Below are 20,593 nucleotides of genomic sequence, written 5' to 3'. Positions count from 1 at the left end.
GTAGAAATCTATTAATTAAAACAAAAATACTACTTTCTAATCCGCGAAATAAATAATATTTCGTGGTTTATTCACAAAATAAAAACCCAACGTAGCAATTATCTATCTATACCTACCTAATCCATTAAATTTACTGAGACCGGTAGCATGCCTTTGGTATTTTGTAATGATAATTATCATAAGTATACAACCTACTTAAGTAGGTTGTATACTTATTTTTTTTAAGAAACTTCCCACTACGCTCGGCACGTATTCAATGACAGACATGACCAACGGCAAATGGGCCGTATAACTAAAGAGTTATCCATTATAAAAGAGGTGTAAGTAAAACCTAATAAAATCGTGCCCCCGATTTTGACACCTGAACTAGATGACATGTTTTGTGTTCAAAGTCAACTTTATACTTTGTATCTTTAGGTATATAAATAAAAGTAAACAAAATCTACCCTCAAATGGCTTCTTAGCCAGCTGAGGGTACTTAGATGAAAACATTACACCTTCTAATAATATAGGTTAAAGTTAGGTCGTTCAGTGACTGATACAGGCGGTTTTATAATTGGTCGGTTAACCAATAAATGTTATAACTACCCGAAAATGTACAAATTGTTTATTTACTTTTATTTAAATACCCAAACATTAGGTACCTACAGAGTCACCTTCTTCAGTTGCTGTTAATTACGAGGCACGATTTTTTCTTACACCTCTTCTACAATCAGTGACTCTTTGGTATCACTTAATGCGACGATTTCGTCACAATCATCACCGGACATGCACTTGCAGGTATTGAGAAAGCAAATGCCGTAGAATTACCTGCTCCAAAAGGCAATGACTTGTCGCTGGCGACATCGAGGCGGCCATTTTTGATAAACCGTTCCGGACGAAAAACTTCGGGGTCGCCCCATAAGTCCTTGTCTATGTGTAGACTCGTTAGATTCACTCCCACTGCAGTGTTCTGTGGAAATGGTTGCGAGGTTATCGTTAATCATCAGAGAAAATTAAGCAATAAAACATACGTAATGGCAATTAAATACATTGTAATACTAATAAAAGTGAATGTTTGGATTACCTATGTTTTTCATCAACGCAAATGTAGCGTGAGGAAACCGGACTAATCCCAATAAGGCCTAGTTTACCATCTGGGTTGGAAGGGCAGATGGCAGTCGCTTTCGTAAAAGTAGTATCTACGTCAATTCTTGGGATTAGTTGCCAAGCCGACCCCAGGCTCCCATGAGCCATGGTAAAAAATAAAAATGTCGGGACAACGCGAGGAAGAAGAGATCAACACACCCGCTCATTTCGGATATCCGTGTGGATGTGGTGTGGATTCTGTGATATGAACACTAGAAATCCGACCATGCTAAGTACCTATGCATACGAAGTGTTACCTCAAATATAATTAATATGTATCACTGCTAAGTCCGGGCTAGCGCGCCTAATCGGATCCATACATGTACAGTCGCCATCAGATATATCGGAGCGGCTGGCACTCACAAATATCTGAACATGCTTCTATAATGTATCTATTGCCAAGGGCGTTAGAGTGCGTGTTCAGATATTGTGAACACCTTGGCCGCTCCGATATATCTGACGGCGACTGTACCTAGCTTAGTATAATACCTCCGCAATATGGTAGCCGTCCAGCGTGGTGTCGACGACGCATCGGTGTGGTACTGCGAGTGGTACTGTTGTCTCAAACCGCAGCATTTCCCGCAGGCACGCTTCTGTATACGGCATGCTGTGAAGAATGAAATTTCCTAATGAATATTACATAAAAACCAAATTTTTGAAATGAAAAGAAGACAATTGTAAGTACTTTATCAAAGCGTGTTCCACTATTTTAGCGATTCGCACGCGAAAAATACGGGAGCGACATACTTACTCATAATTTAATTAACATACCTATGCCTAATATATTCATATTCCAAAATTTTTTATTTTCTACAGGCTGGCCAAAAAATAAGTGCATTTCCGTTGCCAGGGAGGTTTTGGGATTATACCGAGCAACTTGTATACTGTATATATTTATTTATAAGATTGCTGCGCCCTTGCAGGGTCCATATTATGTATAAATAGGTACCAACCTAATATTATGTAATATGTTTGCAATAAATGATTTGATTTGATTTGATAATGTTAATATCCCGAGAGTAAAATGAGGACTACGTTTGTATGAAGAAGCGGTCACGTGGCGTCATCCTCATCCACTTTCCTCTTTACGCACGAACAAATTTAACCATAATTAAGGTCGTTGACCGGTTAGGTAATCTCTCTTTTTAGAACAAATAATTTCACCATAATTGCGGTCGTTGACCTGTTAAATCCCCTTTGATTGGTCCATTTTCCAATTTTACAAGCTCTTAACTTGCAATGTTTGCTTGTTTGTATTCAGGTCAAATCTTGCAAGCTAAATTAAGGTGGTATTCCACCTGTCTAATTAGGTACTTTGTCCAATGTCAAATCGTCTCACTCTTTCATTAAAGCAAAATGTGAGACGCAATACACATTGGATAAAGAAATTGCTGGACAGATGGAATATATACCACCCTAAGTTAGTCGAAATACCACCGCCGCTAAACAGTTAAGTATAATGCAAGCCTGCAAGGTTAACAACATGTCATATCTGCGAGACTTCGTTACCTACTTTGTACAGATGAAAACCTACTTTACAATGAAAATATAAAGAAAACCTTATCCCGAGGTGTTAAGAGAGGGCATTGTATGGGATTATTGCACCACCTTGACATGGGTTATGATGTATGACTATTATGTTTATCGTTGCTTGTCTGTTTACCGGTAGGTAAATCCCCCTCCTCAGTCGTTCACTCTTGACAGAGTGGTCGTGGTTGTATGATGAGACGTATCTATTGTGGATAACGCAGCCCTCGCAAGGTAGGTAAATAGGTAATCGTAATTAGCTTAACTGTTTCGCTTACTTAAAATCAAAGAACGTACCTACTACATATCTACTACCTAATTAAGTAATCATTCAAATACACGCAATAGGTAGGTAAGTATGTCGTTTTACAAAATTTTGTACTAGTTCTGTTCGCTCGGGCTCTTTAGAACATTCCTTTCGCTTTAAGTAAGTCGCATTGCGAAAATGTCTCGGTCACAAAATGTGTTCCTTACCAAAACCTGTCTAATTAGGAATACCTAAGTAGATAAATATCGACGAGACATTTCAAGATTTTACAATAAACATCAAAGAGGAGTACCTACACTAAGTAAAAAGAAACACCATTTTACGAAAACAGATTTGCAAATCAGACGATATTTTATAAAGATAATTGTAGCGACAAGTCAAAAGCCATATATAACCAAAAAGGCTGCATACTTTTTCCTGTCGTCCAAATTGCGCATGCGATCGCGGCCGACGACTCGATCGATCTCCTCGTGGATCTTATCCTGGATCTCAGGGTGCAGGAACATTCGCTCAACCAGGAGCTGGATAACGTGCTCGCCGACCATCGCACTCAGAATCATATCTGTCAACTAGTACCTAGTCCTAGTCTAATTTATACAAAAGACTTCATACTTTTTCCTGTCGTCCAGATTGGGCATGCGGTCGCGGCCGACGACTCGGTCGATCTCCTCGTGGATCTTATCCTGGATCTCAGGGTGCAGGAACATTTGTTCAACCAGGAGCTGGATAACGGACTCGCCGGCTGTCGCGCTCGGGAACATGTAGTCCGTGCAGATCAGGATCAATTGGTCCACTGAAATGTAAAGGTTGGTAAGTGTAAGTACTTAGGTGGCTGGATTTTAGGAAGAGCTCGAAAGTCTCCAAACCTTTTGCCTGCTAAGGGGCTATTCATAAATTACGTCATTTCAAATTGGGGGGGGGGGTCTGAACAATGGAGGAAATGGGGTCATTTGAAGCATGATTTTTGGATGATTATAGGGGGGGGGGTCAAAAATCGTCAAAAATCGATGACGTAATTTATGGACAGCCCCTAAAGACATTTACAAACGCGTACGGTACGGTACAGTTTTATTAATTAACCTTCGAGCATTACAATAAAGATTATTATGGCACGTTATTACGTACGCGTGTCGATGTCGTTAAAATTCGGACACCTTGAAAAATTCCAACTATATTATAACAGTACTTCCATTTAGGGGCGTATTCAGAACTTCATGCATGAGGCTAATTATTGTGGTCACCGAAGTGTTGCACCGTACGAGCGTTACTCTTTTGATTATCCTCTAAATTAGTCTAAATGAAAAAACTTTCTTTCATTTAGACTTCTTTGATTCGAGTTTTGTTTGACACTATTTTTATGCTATGGTATTATAACCATGACATGGAATATATTATCAACAGACCAAAAATCTGTGTATTCCAAAATAACACAGTGAAGTGATTTCAATAACGATGCGTCGCGCTTGGCGCATACACACTTGCAAGGTAGCACGTGAGCGAGTGCGGCGAACTGATACGAGTATAGCTATGCCAAATTGGCACGTTTCTTACTCCGTTAGTTATCTTAACACGTTAACATACCATGCTTCATTAATCATTAAAAATTGGTTAATGTGTAAACAAATCAAATTATAAGTTACCTTATCTATCGTAATTATGCACTTTTAAAGTACATATGAACATTGGCCTCTATATGTTATCTTCTACACTTTAAATCATTGTGTTTACATTTGTTTATAGATTAAATATATGTGAATTATAATTAATAATATAGGTATTCATGTAGGATTGAAAACACCCTTCTTTTAAAAATATTAGGTAATTGTAAAAGCTCCCAAAGCCTTATTTTTTTACCTTTTTCTAGATACCATACAATTAAGTATACCCATGAGAGGAAGGGGCCCGTTATGAACAGAGTTGGACCAAGAAAAGTCTGCAGCGGATTTGATAGCCCACACAGTGCAAGTGTCATTTATACGTCATAATTTCATAGAAGTTTGAAGTTTAAAATATCAAATAAATCTATCAAATCCGCTGCAGACTTTTCTTGGTCTGACTCTAGTAACAAGTTGGGAACAATATGTTCCAAGTAAATTCCGCCTCTTAATAATGGCATTAAAACGGTTCTTTGAAAATAGGTGTGTATTTTTAAATTTTTGGACCTTACTCCTGTATTAATATCGAGTATTCTCGTGATTCCACGCAGAAAGCAAGAAACGCCTAGTTTTATGACGCTAGCAAATGTTATATTATGTACCATGTGGGTATTGTGGGGTTCTACTTATTTCATATTTATACCGAGTGATTTGATTACCGGGTCATGAAGTCATGATACGTAATGAAAAATACGAAAAAATGTTGTTCCTGTTAGGTACTTAACAAATTTCCCCATTGGCACAATATGAAAATCGCTTGGCCCCTTGGTTTCGGCTACCAACTACAAGCTTTCAAAGTTTTCTATCAAATAGGTATCTGATGTTTTTTTGTGATTTTGCAAAAAATTGGTCTCACTGGACGTTTTAGAGTCTTTCTTTTTTTATCTTTCTTTTATGCATTTCATGCATCTTTCTTTATCACGTTCCTCAACCTACCGTTAGAACTTAGAACCGTTACGAGCCGAAGTTACTTTTTTAGCTTCCTAGGTAGACTTACCAGAGAACGTAGTCCGTCCAGTGTCTCGAATCTCCTCCTTCATTTTTCTGATGTACATGTCTAAGAAGTGCCGGTCATGGCTATCCTCATGCGTCGCCATCGTGTGCTCAATTAGTTTCTAGAACAGATATAATTTATACTTTACTTTTTCAGGTTGCAAATAGACACATAATTATGTTTTAGGTACTTACCACAGCAGCAGCACCTTGGAATAGAAATTCTCTCTTTAATATTTTAGAGTGCCAAGTCATTTCACGCAAATTATTAGTCATTTCCTCACGTTTATTGGTAGGATTAACTTTTGAAAATAATTTGATTAGGTAATAACCATTAACATTAATTTTGATTAGATTTGGTATTTATAACAGCCCACAGCCAAAACGTTGTTTCACTCACCAGCCAAAGTGTGTTCATCTCTCGTGCCTCGAAATCATCGCAACTCTCGGGGGTATGTTATTTTACGCCAAATAAATATTTTCTATTTCTATGTTAAGACTTTTTGAAATTTGGAATTTACTTGGGTCTCAATATTAGCTAGAGGTGTAAAGAGCAACTTTGCTCTCTTGTAAACAAATAAGTACTTAAGTATTATATAACTACGTACCCTGAAAAAGTCCGTTATAAACTTAGTCCCCTGATACAAGTCTTGATAGCCGCTCCATTTGGGGAACAGCTCCTTGAGCCACGGAGTTAAGGAAAGAGCGCCGCCGAGGTCGTTGCTGTTGCGTTGGAACCTGTCAATACAACGAGTCATCAAATAATGCTAATGGACTTACGTAGCTATTATTCCCACTTGTTCCCGCCTCATGTATCATGGCGGCGGTCCATTGACGTATAATACCTACTATGTATCTAAGGACGGGCACAAAAACCGGGCAAGTGCGAGTCGGACTCGCGCACGAAGGGTTCCGTACCATAATGCAAAAAAAAACAAAAAAAAGCAAAAATAAAACGGTCACCCATCCAAGTACTGACCACTCCCGACGTTGCTTAACTTTGGTCAAAAATCACGTTTGTTGTATGGGAGCCCCATTTAATCTTTATTTTATTCTGTTTTTAGTATTTTGTTGTTATAGCGGCAACAGAAATACATCATCTGTGGAAATTTCAATTGTCTGGCTATCACGGTTCGTGAGATACAGCCTGGTGACAGACGGACGGACGGACGGACGGACAGCGAAGTCTTAGTAATAGGGTCCCGTTTTACCCTTTGGGTACGGAACCCTAAAAATGGTACTAGTTCAGCGATGTTACTCACGAATTCCAGCTAATCGTGCAGTCTAACGCAACTAGTTGCGACCAATATATCGCGCGTAATACGAACTCGTCAACCAATCGGGCGCGTGATGCGAACTCATCAACCAATCGCGTTGTAGCGGTTTCACACCGCTGTACTGGCCGCTGCCATGCCTCATTATTATTGCCCGTAAAGCCAGTCCCTGGATATCTATATCAATGCGGCGGTCACGTGGGACGGTAATGCGGTAGCTTTAACCAACCTGAGGGTATTTCTGGCCAAGTCCCAGAGCGCGGGGTAGTCTTCACGGGGCAGGGTCATTCCGCTGAACACGTGCAGCATACCGTTGATAAAAGGCACGGAGAGATAGTGCGGCAAGTAAACCAGCTCACCGTTCACAAGTTTCTGGAATTTTAAACAATACCAAGTGGTAAAAAAATTACAGTGATTTGCTGTCGAAATCTGTCACGACCAAACTTAGTACGTAGAGTTAGACCAAGAAAAGTCTGCAGTGCGTGTGTTATTTGTACGCCATAATTTCATAGAAGTTTGACGTTTAAATCACTATAAAGGGGCTGTCCATAAATTATGTCGTCTATTTTTGACGATTTAAAACCCTGCTCCTAAAATCATCTAAAAATCATGCTTCGAATTACCCATTTCCTCCTACTTCATTTATGAATAGCCCCAAACTACAAAATCAAAATCGCTGCAGTTTTCTTGGTCAAACTATATCCATGAGACTAACTTTCAGTTAAATACGAATGGCACCATCTTAGGGCCACCCCACATATTTAGCGTCTTTCGAGCGTCGGCGTCTACAATTCTATGGCCGCTGCTCGACGCAACGTCGACGCAACTGCACCAGACGCCGACGCTCGAAAGATGCTAAAAGGCATTATGAGTCCCCGCGTAGGTACTTGCTGTACAAGTACAAATTAAATTCGAGTTATGAACTCTTATAGAAGTAAAAGAAAGTTCCAAATTCAAAAGCGCAAAATTTGCTTCGGTCTTACGAGGATACGTACGATAGGTGATGGACCTTTACTATGTCAAAACTTATAAAACACAAATTTTGAGAACGGTGAATGTGCATCTCGTGACGTAGGTCAATGAGGTCCGGGTCGTCGATATTAAAAACGTGAATGTAAAAATACTTATAATGTTATAAACGTGCGCTATCTAATGTTTATATTTGACAATTGTTGTTTAACTGATAAGTTATCTAAAATAGTTCAATAAAATACATAAAAATATCTTTGAAAGATCCTATACTTAAGTGAAGTCGACTTTAAAGAGTTAATAACCTAACGCCCAGACCGACCTTTGCGTACCTGCATAAGCATGCAGGTATAGGTAAGCAGTTAAGCACCTACCTAAATCTACTGCTTCTTGCTTATTGTTGCATTTTTTGCAATTAAGATAAATTTGCTCATATATCAGCTAATGATCGATCTCTTCAACCTTAAAAATATGGTAAAGCAGATCTGTCCAAATCACGAGCTCATCTTATTGTAAATTTTTTAAAGAATAAAAAAAAATACTGAGACTTAGACCAAAAAAGTATGCAGCAATTTTGATAGCCCACTCAGTGCAAGTGTTATTTTAAACTTCTATGAAATTATGACGTCTAAATAACACTTGCACCGCGTGCTGGGCTATCAAAATCGCTGCAGACTTTTCTTGGTCTGACTCTAGTTAGGTACCTTTTCCTCGTCGTTCCTCGGGCCATTGATCCTCATGTCGATCATCTCCTTGATCTCATGGGTGATGGCATCTTCGAGCTCAACGCAGCGCCGCCCGAACCCAAAATCGCGCATGTAGCGCAGGGAGAACCTCCGCTGAGTGTGCCAGAAGTAACCGTCCGTGAAGAATATACCTGCAATCAAGCATACAAGTACTCTAGTACCGAGTATTAGTACTTCTACTGTAGAGTTTGGTATATGGAGTTGCGACAGTTGTAACTAGTCACAAGATTACTTAGGTTGCAAATGAGGATAAAAGCTCAAAGATTAAGCAGATGACACAGATGACACTGCAATCGTTAAAAACATGTCTTTCGTTATGCCAAATTCGATGAAACATTGAGCCACAGACTACAGACTATTGTTTGATTCCAATTCCAAGACAGTTGGAATCATTAGGTGGATTCGGTGGTATAATCTGTGAATTTTTAGCCTTATTATAAAAGGAGTTGCCCGCAAGCCGACCGCTCTCAAATTTTAGATCTTAACAATTGCAACTTATTGTCCGTGATGAGGGCTAGATAAATGACTTAAAAGCCCATTTGTTCGTGAACTAACTTAAGCTATAAAGTTGTAAGACATGCATATAATTATACGTAACGTAAATGTAAGGTAGTTGGATCCTTAGAATAGGAATAGGTATACACTACCATGGACTAATCACGTATAAGAATCCACTTAGGATGCTAGCTCGGATCATATTATCACAGTTAGCATCGAAATTCGCGCAGGACAAAAAAATCCCAATACCTTGTACTTGTGACCAACACGTGAAACGTTACGAATGTCAAGATACTAACCCAGCTGTTTCCAGAAAGCCCGCAGCCTCCCAAGAATGATGTCCAGACGCCCATCGAACTCCTCTCTGTTGAGGACTTCTTTCACCAGGGCTGGGCCATTGGCCACCACCGCCGGGAAAGGCCCCAGGTAACAGCCGACCACCCGCGTCTTGTACCGGCGGCCAAGCTTCATGAAGGCTTCTGCTAAGTTGTTCGGAGATATGGCGTGGAGTAGGAAATACGCTCCATACACTGGGAGGCTTGGCGGACCTTTGGTAGATAAAATTATAAGATTTTAATAAAGATGAGGTTCATAACAAAACAATAGAATTTATAAAGAGGACACCTTTTTATTGACTTTTTCCTTTGGTTGACTTTTTTCAATCCATCAATACAAATCGAAAAGTTTATCTGATATTAGCTTAAATAGATTTAATGAACTTTTTCTATATTATATTATAGAGGATTTCTTCCTTAGGTGTACAATCGCGATCAGATATATCGGAGCGGCCAAGGTGCTCACAAATATCTGAACACGCCTCTATTGTCAAGGCGTTAGAGTGCGCGTTCAGATATTGTGAACACCTTGGCCGCTCCGATATATCTGATGGCGACTGTACTTAAGAAGTAGGTATTACCTATTGTACTTTCTGTGTCTTTATTCAATATTCACGTTTTACTTACGATTGTGTTTAATCCTACATCACTGTTCAACTTTCAAGATTTTTCGCATAATTTTTACGTGTTATTACGAGAACACCTTTTAGGTAGGTATTATTCTCTTTTTTGTTTTTTAGCGATAAGTAAAACAATAATGTAACACATTTTGTTTTTAAATAACGCGTTGTACTTATAACTAGTTTTGATTTAGAATTTGTTACACAAGAATACGGTCAACAATTGAATGAGTTGCTAATATATCAACGCCGCATATGTCAACAAACAGTAAATTTTATCTAAGTTTATCATCTTGGGTTTATTTTTTTTAGTGATTGTTATTGCAAATTGTTATCACAATTAGAATATTTCCTTTGTTGCCATCATCTGCCACATTATCTGATACCTACTAATTTCCTGCTGGACTATTATTCTCAGATGTCTATTAATCAGCCCTTATCTAAAACTAGGTTCAAATAGGGTCAGACCGTCAGACTAGCCTACAAGGGCCTTCTTAAGTTTAAGTTTCGGTATGCGCTATTGCTAACCAGTTTTCGTTAGAATGGTTACCGCCGTTACCGGGTAGAATATAGCTTTTCCCAAACTTCTTCTTCTTCCTCGCGTTATCCCGGCATTTGGCCACGGCACGGCTAACATAGGAGCCTGGGGTCAGCTTGACAAGTAATCCCATGATTTGACGTAGGCACTAGTTTTTACGAAAGCGACTGATATCTGACCTTCCAACCCAGAGGGGAAACTAGGCCTTATTGGGATTAGTCCGGTTTCCTCACGATGTTTTCCTTCACCGAAAAGCGACTAGTAAATATCAAATCATTTTTCGTACATAAGTTCCGAAAAACTCATTGGCCAGCCGGGGTTTGAACCCGCGACCTCCGGATTGCAAGTCGCACGCTCTTACCGCTAGGCCACCAGCGCTTCCCAATGACCTACATAATTTTTAATAATAGAGGAGTTATTGGCGATAATTCAAAAACCGCCAAATTGATAATGTTTAAATTAATTTCGGTTAAAATTATTGCACGAAATCATTGATAATTCAGCATAAATGCGTCACACTGCTAGCTGGGCATTGGCCTCACTCCCGACTCTCGCATAGCAAATGCTCAGGGGTTCTAGTGCTATGTTTATATCTTTTAAATAGTTATAAACATAACACTAGTACCCCTGAGCATTTGCTATGCTCAGACCACCAAAAAATCTTGTGCCCACCGATTTTTAGGGTTCCGTACCTCAAAAGGAAAAAACGGAACCCTTATAGGATCACTCGTGCGTCTGTCTGTCCGTCCGTCTGTCACAGCCAATTTGCTCGAAAACTACTGGACCAATTAAGTTGAAATTTGGTACGCATATGTAAGTTTGTGACCCAAAGACGGATATGTAACGTCAACAAATGAATTTTAAACATAAGGGCTACTTTTGGGGGGTAAACGATAAAATTAAAAAATAAAGTTTTGCAAACTATATCGTGTTATATATCAAACGGAAGAACTCATTGTGAGGGTCTCAAATATATTTTTTTTATAAATTTGACAATAAAAAGTTTAGAAGTTATTCAAGATAATTTTTAAGAAAAAAAAACCGACTTCTATGGGGGCCGGTGAAAGATTATTGTAGATGGTATACCTACTATGTAGAAAAGGAGGTAAAACCACCCACTTTTCTACTAGCATTTCGCTTCTGTAAGGGTCGTAGTTCTAGCCTAACCTAACCCACTTCTCTGATAGCAGTTCGGTTCTGTGAGGATCGCAGTTCAAACCTAACCTAACCCACTTAACGGCGCATGCGGTGCGGTGTACGGGGGTTTAAGCGGGAGGGGCTAGTAAGATTGGCATCATCATACTTATATACTTACACATTTTATGGTAGGTAATCATAGTGGTTTATTTAGTTAAAGGTATTATAGTGGTTTTCCGGGTCAAGGTCCGGGTCCGAGTCCGGGTCTGAGTCCGGGTCCGAGTCCGGGTCCGAGCCCGGATCCGAGTCCAGGTCCGGGTCCGGGTCCAAACCGGATCCGGGTATTCCGGTTCTGGGTCCGAGTCCGGGACCCAGTCCAAGTCAAAATCGAAATTCGTAATCACCAAATGCGTTGCGTATGCGTATGCGTTGTTGAAGAGTTCTATTCTGGTCATCATCAGCAGTTCCATTTCATCAAATGTGACAGTTTTTAATGTAAATGCTTGATTTTATGATGAAAATACAAAAAAATCTATGCGTATGCCTTTAATATTTGAGGAGTTCCCTCGATTCCTTATGGTTCCCATCATCAGAACTCGAGCTTGACAAAAATGTGGCTTAAAAACTTAACTTGCTTAACAAACATAACGAAGACGAAAAATCGCCAAACGTGAACTATTCGTCGTTGAAGAGTTCTGTTCTGATCATCATCAGCAGTTCCACTTCATCAAATGCGACAGTTTTTAATGAAAATGCTTAATTTTCTGATGTAAACACAAAAATCTCTATACGCATGCCTTTAAAATTTGAGGAGTTCTCTCGATTCCTCATGGATCCCATCATCAGAACTCGAGCTTGACAAAAATGTAGCTTAACCCTTTATAAGGCCCGTTGACAGGGACGTGCTATCGCAGAATTTGTTGCAGCTATCAGAAGCCTACATTTCAAAAATCTATTTTAAAAGCAAGTTGAATATTCAATTAATGCAAACGATTTTGAGCCCTATTATTAAAACAGTATGGTTGAATTTCTGATTGAGCGTATGTGGTCGATATATCGCCTCTGCCTTATAAAGGGTTAAAAACTGAACTTGCTTAACAAACATAACGAAGAGGACAAATCGCCAACCGTGAACTATGCGTCGTTGAGGAGTTCCGTTCTGATCATCATCAGCAGTTCCACTTCATCAAATGTCACTTTTTTGGATGTATATGCTTGATTTGATGATAAAATCCCAATAATCACTATATGTATGCCTTTAAGATTTGAGGAGATCCCTCGATTCCTCATGGAACCCATCATCAGAACTGGGTTTTGATAGAAACGGGACCAATCTGTATGCATATACATTCAATCAAAAAAAGAATTTTCAAAATCGGTCCAGTAATGACGGAGATATGGAGTAACAAACATAAAAAATAAAAAAATTAAAAAAAAATAAAAAAAAAATAAAAAAAAAACATACAACCAAATTGATAACCTCCTCCTTTGGGATTTGGAAGTCGGTTAAAAATAGACAAAAAATGACCATTCCCCCCCCTCTATCTCCGAAACTACGGGGTCTAAAATTCTGAAAAAAATACACTAAATAGTCCTATACCTAAAGATGACAGGAAAACCTATTAGAAATCTGCAGTCAAGCGTGAGTCGGATTTAAGAATAAAAATGCGGTTTTGTTTTTTTTAGGGACACAGCCGCAATGGTTTAAGTGAAACGTGATGTAGACAGTTATTGCGAAGGCCCTAGGCCGATATCCGTATAAGGCCGAAGGCCCGAAGCGTCCCAAAGAGGCGTGCCTTTAGCTTCAAGCGTGAGTCGGAATGACCACAAAAAATGCGACTAGGCTGTATCGGGCACACAGCCGCATTGGTACTTGTAGTACTGATTGATTAGGTTACTATTGTTCCGTGTTTTAAAAAGCACTATACACGGTGGCCAAAAAATTTACTGAGTGTATTCCGTTGCCAAGGTGCAACCCCGAAATCGCGAGGAAAAATTAGGCTGTTTCATACATTTTGGCCGGTCCGTTTTCTATGGGAGGATACATTTTTTTCGTGATTTCGGGGTTGGTCCCATTGTAAAAGTTGTAAAGCTCAGTATAATCCGAAAACCTCCCCGGCTACGGGAATGCACTTAGTTTTTGGCCACCCTGTAGGTATTATCTCTCTTCGGCCTTCATTTTTAAAACACTTGCGGAAGTTGTAGTAAGCGCGACCTGTCGGACGCTCCGAGCTATCAGCCCTAGGCGGAGCTCGGTCTTCAGTTTTCGCATTTGGACACTTGTACTACTGTTCGGCATTTAATCTTCCTATCTAAGCTACTTTGCATAGTTGTAGAGATATAAGCCACCTCACCAGAAAACTTCATGTTACATCTGGTTTTTGATTGACCCATTCGGGTTTTTCAAGACGTTTCACTCACGTCACGTTTCATGTACAAAAAAAATTGTTGAAAATTGTGTGATGTACGGAACCCTTGAAACGCGAGTCCGAACTCGCACTTGACCAGTTTTTTTAAATCTTACGGGCGGTCGCGTTTAAACTTAAATTGAATGAAGAAGCGATGGTAGTCGTAGAGCCTACAATGGAGAATTGGAGATTATGAAGCCCATTAAACTACCTACATAAAATGTTCTTAGATTATCTTACCAGGTGGAAAATTATCAGGCTTCTTAAACGCGCTTTTGTACATATAAAACAGAACGAGTGGGAATAGCACGGCGACAACGATTTCCGCGAACATCTTGAATTTCTTGAGGCGCGCGCGGCGCGACTTTGGGTCTGCTCGACTGACTTGTTTGTGAAGTATCTCGCATTTATCAAAATTGTACTGTATCAATTCGTTACATTCCTATATGTTAATTAATATAATTACTAGCCCGCGACTTCGCTTGCTTGACGCTTAAGATTCCACTTTTTTAACCAATCACTCGCTCGTGGACGTTACTGGATATTTTGCTTACTCGGGTATAAAATAAATATTAGTAGGCACCTAAATACTGAGAGAAACAACAACAACATTGTAAAACAAATAACTACTTATTTCTCAGTTGTAACCACATGGTCACAACTTGGTGGTAACCAGTGGGAATAACCCTTACAATTTAATTAAACACGGGAATATTGTTTAAAATTATTAAATAAATTACTTATTAAAGGTTAGTTTATAATTTTAAATACGATGATATATACAAAATATACGACGATTAAACAACAAGCCCTCGCAACTCATAAATAGTTATTTTATCGAATTGACAAACATTGTAAAGTTGTAAACAATCTGTTATGCGTGGATAATGTGTACAAATGTATGTCCATGGTACCTGACGATAATATTAACATCTATGTAATACCCTAAACAAACACTGTAAACAATATATTATGGGTGGGTAATGTGAGATTAAAATATTCACGGCCTATACAACCATGCAATAGGAGAAATTAATTGCAAGTGATAGTGATAAGTGAATAAAATGATAAGACCTTGATTCTGCAGAATATACACGGCGTAGATTATACCCATAGAAAATATTCCATAGCAGGTACATTTCGTACATTTCTACAATAGTAGAAATCACTTTCTTTTTGGTATTTGTATAGGATTTTAGAGATAGGCCTCCATCATATCCATTAGGTTGACGCTGGGATGTCCCGAAGGAACATGCCGGGGGAAAGAGTATAATTCACTCCCGCGTGCCTAAAAGGCAAGAGTTTACATGCAGAAATATTAAATTAAACATTGTTATCTCTAACTTCCTTAACAGATTGGCGCGCGGTCATTTCTAGTCACTCACTTGCGGAGCCGCTAGACCACGGAAAATAACATTTAATATTTACGGCTCTTTGAGATTCACAAAACTGATGATTTTTTCTGCCGTTGGCTCTCCTTCTCAAAAGTTTCCGATCCCTGTACACTAGTTTATTCAGTGGGCATGCATGCTGCAGTCGCAGAACCATATATTAGAACGAAATATACAATTATCACATCTGACACAATCGTTGCGATTAACTTGATTGTCTTGATTATCTGTGCCATTTGTTGGTAATTTATTTTTTTCCATGTAAAAAATCGATGGAAAAGAAATTGCCTACAACCTTGCATTGCAAGTTCAATCTTCTTATGTAACTGAGTACCGCTTTAAACAATGACTATATTAAATACGGTGAAATACTACATAAATAAAGAAGATTTTGACTGGGGCCGAAGAGATATTACGCTTCAGCTATTTCACCCACAATTTGAATTGTGTTACGCTATAAACGGAATATTTTTTAGGAACCGAGAGTCGATAATAAGGTTATTTATTTAATCGCCAGTCAAAAAATAACTTCTTACCTGCCTTTTATATCAATAGAAACCTACTTGCGTGGAAATTGCTGATCACATACTTAAATAATATATATATATATATATATACGAAATCCAGTCCAATTTGGCTTGTCAAAAAAAATCTTGTGTACTAAATATTAGATTTTATGGATATTTTGTACGACAGATGAGTGTAAGACCTAATGTTTCTTGGAGAAATGTTATCATTAACATTAACTGTATCGACTAGTAGTATAAAATTGCGGCTTTTTATTTTTTGGAATTTTTAGTCAGTTAGAGTCCCGGGCTAGGCAATCGAGTTTTAGAAAATCATTGAATGCAGTTTTGTTTCTTTTTAAAAATAAAGGAATGTCTCCTTTAAGTAAAATGAGCCAGCTTAAGGATTTAAGGTAGTTTCCCTCCAGGGCCCGACTTATCTTTCCACACTGTATATGCACATTACGATCAGACTCACCCTGAAAAGGGCTCGCAAGAAATCTAAAACATGTTACTTCTAAAGTGAGCTAAAGGATAAAATGTTTTAATATGCAACGCTAATAACATGTCGGTTATTGCAGATTCATATGGCCAGTCTTAAGCGCCCTAATCACCTTGATAGCCACGGCTTTCGAGATGATGTTCATATGGCGGGGCATCACCATCAAGGACTATACGTTCGCCACCGAATGCTTCTGCTACTTCTTTATCCTCGGTTCCGTCAGCATCGTCTACTCCAGCGTACTGCTTAACAGGCCCAAGATCTTTGAACTGCTGAATAACATGAATAATGATTTCGTTTTTATTTGCGGCTTGGGAAGGGAATATAGGTACCTATCGCTATTGTAATATTTGTAATTAGCCATCAAATTTGATGGGTACCTATGGAGCATTTGTTTTGTTTGGCCAGTCGTTCGAATCATCTACTGATAATGTAACAATAGGAAGCATTTCCACTGCCACATCGCATCATTTTTTACCATTTACTCGTACACTCGAAGACTCGTAGTGAACATGCACTGCTGTGTGATGGTGAATCTTTCGTTTTGAATTAAAGTGATGTTGCACCTGAACTAAGTGGGTAAGACAGGGTCTTAGGTACCATCGAAATATGATAACTATGCGTTTTTTATGAAAAAAATAAAGTTTATAAACATGGCGGCCTGTATTAAGTAGTATAAATTGAGCAAAATGTTATTTCCTTTCAGAAAATGCTTTTTAGATGGACAGCTTCTCATCTGGAAGCTTTGCTGGTATTGGCTGATCTTCATCTTCTGGGTGGCTTCATTGTACATATCAAACACGATGTTCTATCTGCTGTGGCAGAGCATTTTCGCCACGGTAGACGAACACACGGTCCGCCCGCTCATGTTTCCTATCTGGCTTCCCAAAGACGATCCCAACAGAACTCCAAACTATGAAGTATTCTTGTCATTCGAGATACTATTGATATTCATAGTGATCTGTACATTCGGACGTGAGTATTATCTTTTTAGCTACACTTTATATCTAGGTACTTAAATATATCTCTAACGAAATCCAAACTCCAGACGGAAAACGATCAGACATACTGTGTTAAATATCACTCAAAACATATCACCCGTATTAAATGTTTCTCTCAGTGTACGTATACATACTGTTCCACCTCCTGCTGCACTACTACAACCTGATCGACGTGATCCTGATCGCGCTGGAGGAGCTGTTCGACGGGCTGGACGTGTCAGCGGCCACTCTGCCGCGCGAGGACCCGCGTCGCGTGGCCGTGCAGTCGGAACTTAACGCTAGGATGGGACGAATCGTGCGCTGGCATCTCTCCATATTCGAGTAGGTTTCCTAATTCAAAGTTTTTATTACTTGCAATGTCGTAAGTTATAAGAGGCAATAGAGTTTGTGCGTAAAGAGAAGAGTCGGGAAATGTATCCCAATAAGGCTCTATAGTTTTCCTCTGTGTTGGACTAGCAGTCGCTTTTAGAGAAACTAGCGCAGGATTATGTAGTTTCGAAAAACTTCTTGGAAATAAAATTCTGAGCGGAAACAGGGTTCCCTTACCGAGCCAATCTCTGGGAAGATGATGATTCTTAAACACAATATCATAGAAGCAAATGAAATTACTTTTTGAAAATAATTTAATTTCTGTTATTTCAAGTACACACCCACTTCAAATTCAAATTCAAATTCAAAATATACTTTATTCATGTAGGCCTAGCAACAAGCTCTTATGAATCGTAATTAATCTTAATCTAATTATCAGAGCAATTTATTGATGTTAATATTAATATTATTCCATAATAAAATTGGATTATTATACATGTCAAATTTAACACTAACAATTTCACAAAAGGATCGTCAAACATAAAAAAAAATTGTATAAAAAAATACTACTCTAGAATTTCTAGAATAAAATCTAAATGTCAAAAAAAAGCATAAGTAACAAAAGAAGCAGATAGTATTACATCGGAATATCCATTTCCTCATCAATAATCAAATATACCTAATAAATAAATAATCATTTCGAATAACAATTAATCCCACGTTGTATTATCATTCATGTAGTCTTGTGTGGTATAATAACTAAGCTTCTTCTATTTATATGAGCCCCTGGGCACTAGGCCTTGGTCACTTTTTCTTCGTATATGACATTTATGAGGTCAAAATACACAGTTTCAGTTCACAATATTATGTTTATGTGAGGCATTTAGGCTGCTGAAAACTAATTATTTATCATTAGGTAGGTAGGGGAACATTGGACAGTCGCGAGGCTCGGGCAACCCTTTTGTGATAGTCCTGAACTCCTGATTTACAAGGGGGTGCCTGAACCTCCCGACTACCCAATGGTCTCCTACCTCCCCTACATATATACGTACCTTCCTGTGGCGGCGCGTCCATAAAAGCCGATTCCCACTGGCTTGCCTGGTTTTGGACGTTTGAGCAGAGGTGTAATACATACTTGTAATGGAAATATGAAAGCCAAATTAGCCCCGGCTTGCCTATGTTTGTAGTAGTAGTAGTAATCACTTTATTGTACACAACACAGGTTTACATAATATTTACAGAAATAAAGGTACAAAGGCGAACTTATCCCTGTAAGGGATCTCTTCCAGCTAACCTTCGAGTAGATGAGGGGAGAATGCAAATTAGATAGACGCGCCGCCACTAGTACCTACTTTAATCGTACAACCTATTTTACCTATTAAAGGCAAATAAACAGAAAAGTAATTGAACTCGAATGTTACAGTTCAGTGGACACCATATCCTCAGTGTACGGGCCCATGCTGGTGTATCAAGTGATGTTTAGCTCAGTAGTCATATGCCTAATGGCGTATCAAGTTTCGGAGGTGAGCTACATAATCTAGCTACTAGTATTCTATGATCAAATTTTACTGTAGATGTAGTAAATGTAGGTATAAAGCGGTATAAGTGCAATTCAAATTTATCATGACTTTATCTTAAGTTCCTGCAGACGCAGACTAAACAACAGTAAAAAATAATAATTCAAGTTAAATTAAATGGAACCAAAGGAAAATGAAGTTATTGGACTTAGGACTAACCATGAACTTTCACCTTAAAATAGAAGATCTAGATCTTTGTCTTCATTTTTCCAATTTTCTTTTCCTTACCATAATTTTCTCTTCTAACATATTTTAACTACTTCCATCATTTTCAGCAACTGTCAGCTGGAAAGTTTGACTACTTATTTGGAATATTGACCTTTGGAGCCTGTGTTCAGCTGTGGATCCCGTGCTACATCGGTACACTGCTGCGGACTAAAGTAAATACAGAAAACATATTATACTATCTAAGTAATATTTTGAAGTTACAATCATTATACCATCACGCTCCGCGATTAAGTATTGCGCCATTTAGCGTCTTAGCTAAATTAGTTGTTCAATACTTAGGCTATATAATTTCCAATTTAGCAAGAACCCTAAATGGCATGACATTCCCATGTGGTGACTGTAGGTACCTACCTACATGGGGCCTATACCCAGACGACTGTCAGTTAACAAAAAAAAATTTAAGTTAAAGGTAAGAATGGAGGCACGAGGTGTTGGCAACTTCATATTTGTTATATTTTGAAAATTAAAGTCCGTGCTTTTAAATACTCGACAAACAAAAAGTCGTACATTAAGAAAAAACCTGTCCCAAAAACTATTTCAGTACAACGCCACCTCTATTGTGGATATAGTTCACTGACAGGTGGCGATTGTACGCAATTCCACAAGTCACGATTTCTCCACATCCACTGGATATCCACTTGATACGTCAAATGTGCCTTGTCGAATACGGCCCATGAAGTACATGATCGCGTTCAGTACGAATCAAACAATCTACAATCTAAGCTTAGGCGTCATTCTAGATCTGTGAATCAAACTAAGACCACAACGATAGAGAACCTTAAAAGCTACCAATTTGACTGATAGATTTTATATTTTTGTGCAAGTTCATGTTCAGTGAAAATAGATGGTTTTGGAAAAATCACGTGTTTACGAAGTCTGATGCAGATTACAACAAATATTATTTGTTTATTTATTTTGTCACATAGCAACTATCCTTACAGGTTAACCCTAATACAATAGTGCCTTACTAACAAGGTATGTCA

General features: G+C 38.6%; 2 protein-coding genes across 5 annotated transcripts in view; one reads left to right on the top strand and one right to left on the bottom strand.

Moving 5' to 3' along the window:
- LOC134664462 (probable cytochrome P450 304a1) overlaps positions 1-14,454 on the bottom strand; it is a 28,207-nt gene extending 13,753 nt beyond the window's left edge. The window contains exons 1-9 of one of the 2 annotated variants that reach the window (XM_063521125.1): positions 14,337-14,454; positions 9,358-9,606; positions 8,519-8,691; positions 7,075-7,217; positions 6,180-6,309; positions 5,576-5,693; positions 3,536-3,716; positions 1,618-1,735; positions 811-952 (exon numbers count right to left, since the gene is read on the bottom strand). In XM_063521125.1, the coding sequence (XP_063377195.1) occupies positions 811-952; positions 1,618-1,735; positions 3,536-3,716; positions 5,576-5,693; positions 6,180-6,309; positions 7,075-7,217; positions 8,519-8,691; positions 9,358-9,606; positions 14,337-14,430 (1,348 nt within the window). In that variant the 5' untranslated portion in view covers positions 14,431-14,454. The remainder of the gene's footprint in view (positions 1-810; positions 953-1,617; positions 1,736-3,535; positions 3,717-5,575; positions 5,694-6,179; positions 6,310-7,074; positions 7,218-8,518; positions 8,692-9,357; positions 9,607-14,336) is intronic. The other variant, XM_063521126.1, reaches the window with a different exon arrangement.
- Positions 1-20,593, top strand: part of LOC134664467 (odorant receptor 13a-like) — a 38,925-nt gene that overhangs the window by 14,895 nt on the left and 3,437 nt on the right. Inside the window, exons 1-6 of one of the 3 annotated variants that reach the window (XM_063521134.1) lie at positions 15,405-15,984; positions 16,575-16,823; positions 17,202-17,470; positions 17,616-17,817; positions 19,229-19,328; positions 19,658-19,762. In XM_063521134.1, coding sequence (XP_063377204.1) covers positions 15,833-15,984; positions 16,575-16,823; positions 17,202-17,470; positions 17,616-17,817; positions 19,229-19,328; positions 19,658-19,762 — 1,077 coding nt within the window. In that variant the 5' untranslated portion in view covers positions 15,405-15,832. Of the gene's footprint in view, positions 1-15,402; positions 15,985-16,574; positions 16,824-17,201; positions 17,471-17,615; positions 17,818-19,228; positions 19,329-19,657; positions 19,763-20,593 lie in introns of those variants that run through there. The other 2 variants (XM_063521135.1, XM_063521136.1) reach the window with 2 other exon arrangements.

This window comes from Cydia fagiglandana, chromosome 5 (genome assembly GCF_963556715.1).
Source record: "Cydia fagiglandana chromosome 5, ilCydFagi1.1, whole genome shotgun sequence".
NCBI classification, from domain to species: domain Eukaryota; kingdom Metazoa; phylum Arthropoda; class Insecta; order Lepidoptera; family Tortricidae; genus Cydia; species Cydia fagiglandana.
The sequence above is the reverse complement of the archived record's forward strand: the minus strand, read 5'-3'. Positions and strand labels throughout refer to the sequence as shown.